This window comes from Mus pahari, chromosome 3 (assembly GCF_900095145.1).
Source record: "Mus pahari chromosome 3, PAHARI_EIJ_v1.1, whole genome shotgun sequence".
In the NCBI taxonomy this organism is placed as follows: domain Eukaryota; kingdom Metazoa; phylum Chordata; class Mammalia; order Rodentia; family Muridae; genus Mus; species Mus pahari.
In genome coordinates, this window is record NC_034592.1 from 140598253 (window position 1) to 140601969 (window position 3717).

At 53.5% G+C, this 3717-nt stretch overlaps 1 protein-coding gene across 3 annotated transcripts in view; it reads right to left on the reverse strand.

Moving 5' to 3' along the window:
* Nucleotides 1-3717, reverse strand: part of Kiaa1755 (KIAA1755 ortholog) — a 32883-nt gene that overhangs the window by 13457 nt on the left and 15709 nt on the right. For all 3 annotated transcript variants that reach the window (XM_029536929.1, XM_029536928.1, XM_029536930.1), the window contains 3 exons: nt 3459-3582; nt 1722-1815; nt 236-310 (listed from right to left, as the gene is read on the reverse strand). In XM_029536929.1, the coding sequence (XP_029392789.1) occupies nt 236-310; nt 1722-1815; nt 3459-3582 (293 nt within the window). The remainder of the gene's footprint in view (nt 1-235; nt 311-1721; nt 1816-3458; nt 3583-3717) is intronic.

Genomic DNA, 3717 nt, shown 5'->3' on the forward strand with positions numbered 1-3717 from the left:
AACTCACTTTGTAGACCAGGCTGGCCTTGAACTCAGAAATCTGCCTGCCTCTGCCTCCCAAGTGCTGGGATTAAAGGCGTGCGCCACCACCGCCCAGCTATCCCTGGCAACTCTTAGGCTAGGGAAGATGCTTTCAGAGTGGGGCACGACCATGCAGTTCTTCCTCCCTTTGCCTGGCTCCACTCAAGCCTGGCCCCTGCTGCCCCCTGCTGTGGCTGCTCAGGGCTCTTCTCACCTGCACGGGTAGCCGGAGGACGGATGTCTTCTCTCCGAGGAGGAGCACTTTACTGATGGAGGCCGGAGCCAGAGCCTGTGAAGAGAGCCTCTTCAGGACTGCTCTGTTTCCCCCTCCCTCTTGTCGCCTCCTCCTTCTCCCCAAGGGACATGCAGAGGCTTGGGGTGGTCCCCAGGTGGGCTCATGTGGCATGTTTGGAGTGAGCCTCTAGACTCAAGAGAAAGCAAACCCAAGCTGTTCTGTAAGATTTCCTTGAGGCCTCAGTTCCCCCAACTCTGACAAGAAGCCAGACGGCCAGGTACATCATACCTTCGTCTGCCCAGTTGTCCATACTGGCTAGGCAAGATTCTGCCCTGGCAGAGGGTTTATGCTACCTAAGGCTAAACCAATCAGAGCCCCGTGTTACCCCAGAACATGGGGATTAGTCCATGTGGACTCCTGAGCCAATCAGGACTAAGGATGCACTAAGAAACATTTGCAGGGACTTCCCTCACTGTGTGTCCTGCTGGAATCAAATCAAAGACTGTGTGTCTTGCAAGCTACTGGGAGCCACACTGCCACCTAGTGGAAGTGGGGCCTGCACAGAAAACATGGTTGGTGGAACTCTCTGAGCCTTTGCATGGGGCCCTACCCACAGCTAGATTCGACTCATGGCTGTTAGAACGTGGGCCTGCCCTTGTAAGGCAGTAGACACCCCTGAGAGGTCCGACCCCACAGCCAGAAGAGACTGGGCCAGACGTTCCTGCAGCTCTCTGTGGGACAGAGTTAAGAAACAGTCTGTGGCTTGATTTTCATTTGCGGTGCTGGGCTCTTCCTTGCCCTGTCATGCACAGTGTACTGAGCTAAATCACAGGATATAAAACTTCCCACCAGTTCCTCAAGCTTATAAAACGTTGATGTTTCTCTTGTTCCTGGGATTACTAGAGAGATTTGCTCTGGGGACTTCTCTGAAGAGACTCCTCTGCCCACCCCATCCTTCTCAAGGTGGTTCGTTTCTCTCTCTCTCTCTCTCTCTCTCTCTCTCTCTCTCTCTCTCTCTCTCTCTCTCTCTCTCTCTCTCTCTCTCTCTCTCTCTCTCTCTCTCTCTCTCTCTCTCTCTCTCTCTCTCTCTCTCTCTCTGGATTTTTACAGGAAGTCCCCTTTCTCTTTAAGGTTCCTGTTGTGTCTGCACCCTCTCTCTCTAAAGTTCCACCTCTCTCCGCAGCCCCGAGCCCCTTTCAGTGTACTACAGTGCATTTTCTGAAGGGAGCCATTCCATTCACCAGCTTGCTTTCCAGGACTCATAGCTGCCCCTTTTAACCTCTTTATTGATATTTTGAACCAGCCAGCACCCTAGAAGCCTGGCTGCAGGGCCTTTTTAGTTGCCACTGAAAGACTCTGCCTGGGTTTTGTGATGCCAACCACAAGCCCACCAGGCTCAAAGCATGTCACAGTCCCCTGGGGACTCCCAGGCTAGCTAGATGAAGGTGTGCTACCTGGCACTCACCTGTATGCTCTGCAGGGCGCTGACCAGACCAGGCCCCTGGGGTCCTTTCCTGGCATCAACCACCACCAGGAGCCCCTTGACTTTATCTTCCAGCCTGAGGGTAGAAAACCGAAATCAGGTCCTGCAGGGCAAGGCCAGCCTGGTAGAAGGGACATAGCTCAGAGGTTGTGCGTTCCATTCCCAGAGTTATAAGCAATAAATAAATAAAATGAACCAACACCCCCCCCTCAACACACCCCTGCTTCTTTGTGTAGGCAGGACTCCAGATTGTTCAGAACTTACCAGCCCCCATGTGTGGCTTCTGACCTATAGAGGCTGCACTACTTCCCTGGCCAATGACTGGGCTAGATGGGGTCATGTGACCTGCCTTTTCCCAATGAGATGAGACAAGTTAACTAAATGGCTTCAGAGCAAGCTATTTTTTCCTTTAAGGGGCTCTTTGAAGGTACATGGGGGTGAGTATTGGGAGGTGGGGGACAAGCAGTCAATGGAGTGAGACAGAGCCATAAATAAACTGCCTACTTTGTATATAATTACTATAACTCATGCAGCGTTGCAGGGAAGTGAGGAATTCTGGGCCTCAAGGCAGACAACCAGAATTGTCTGTTCTGAATTTGAATTTAGCTGCTTGCACCTGCCACGCCCCCTGCTGGTGTCACCAGAGTGAGCCTGGTGGAGGAACGGCTGCTTCTCAAATCCCAGGCTGGTCCAGTTATAGGCCTAGGTCAAACAGAAGTCCTTCCCTGACCCTAACCCAGGGCCCTCAGACTTTGAGCAGCAGGTGGGAGGGGTGGAGTAGGGGAATAGGGGGTGCAGGGGAAGTCCGGTGGGCTGTATGTGCCAGTTTGCTGGTCAAAGGGGTTTGGAAGACACCCCCAACTGCCTTCAAACCTCATACCACCAGTTCATGGGCACAGCCTGTGTGGCCCCCATGGGTACCTGGTCACCTGGACATATTGTTTTGTGTCCCCCTCACCAACAAGGCTGTTTGAGGGTCAGTGGCTCACTAGTGTAACACACCCAGTTCCTGCCCCGTGCAAGAGTGGCATATGTGCTTGGCGTGACCGTCCTCGGGTGGGGGGTGGGGGTGGGGGACCAAGACCCAGAGCAGCCAAGCAGGATACAGCAAGAGGAGTTGACATCACATAGTCCTCTCATGCCAGCCGCTTGTGACCCTACCCAGGCTCCCTGGTAATTGCGGGGGAGGGGGCAGGGTGTGCCACAAAGGAGGAAAGTCAATGCTACAAAACCGCAGAGCAAAGTGGATAAGGTAGACGTTCCCGGGTTCTGTCTACCCCAGGGCCAATTCTGTACAGAGATGGTGGCCATTTTCCACCCTGGCTTCCCAGCGGAAATCAACCTCTTAGCTTTTCTGTACCATAACAGCGCTTCTCAGAGACACACCCAGCCACGTCATTTTCAGTAGGAACCTTTCTAAGAATGCAGATTCTCAGGCCTGATGACCCCTCAGCGCTGGGGACAAGCTGAGTGTTCTGTTCAACAGCTCATCTATGACTCCAGTGCACTGTCTGTCAGGTCAGAACCGTGGGCTCCTGCTGTGTGTCTGTGGAAGGTTCCCTGTCTCACACCAGCCCAGGGAAGGCCCATCCGCCATCTCTGCACCTAGCCCGTGCTGGCTCTTTGATTGTACTATGGATGGAGGGTCCTGGGGCCTCTCCATTACACCCGGCAGAAGGGTGAGGTGGAGATGGTCAAGGTATGATAGTGTCCCCTTACCTAGGGACACTGCATAAGTAGGAGAGCAACTCCACAACTTCTGAGGTAGTACACCATGGTGCCTCCCAGGCGTCCTCTGAGGTTGACATCAGAAGCAGCGGCCGTCCCACCTTGTCCCTACCACCTGAAGAAGAGAAGACACATGGGCAATGACAGTTCTGGGGAGCCCTCCATGGGAGCCTCCTCTGTGACTCTTCAGGCCTTTGTCTACATTGTTTCTACCTGGAAGGTCCTTTCTTTCTTTCTTTCTTCCTTCCTT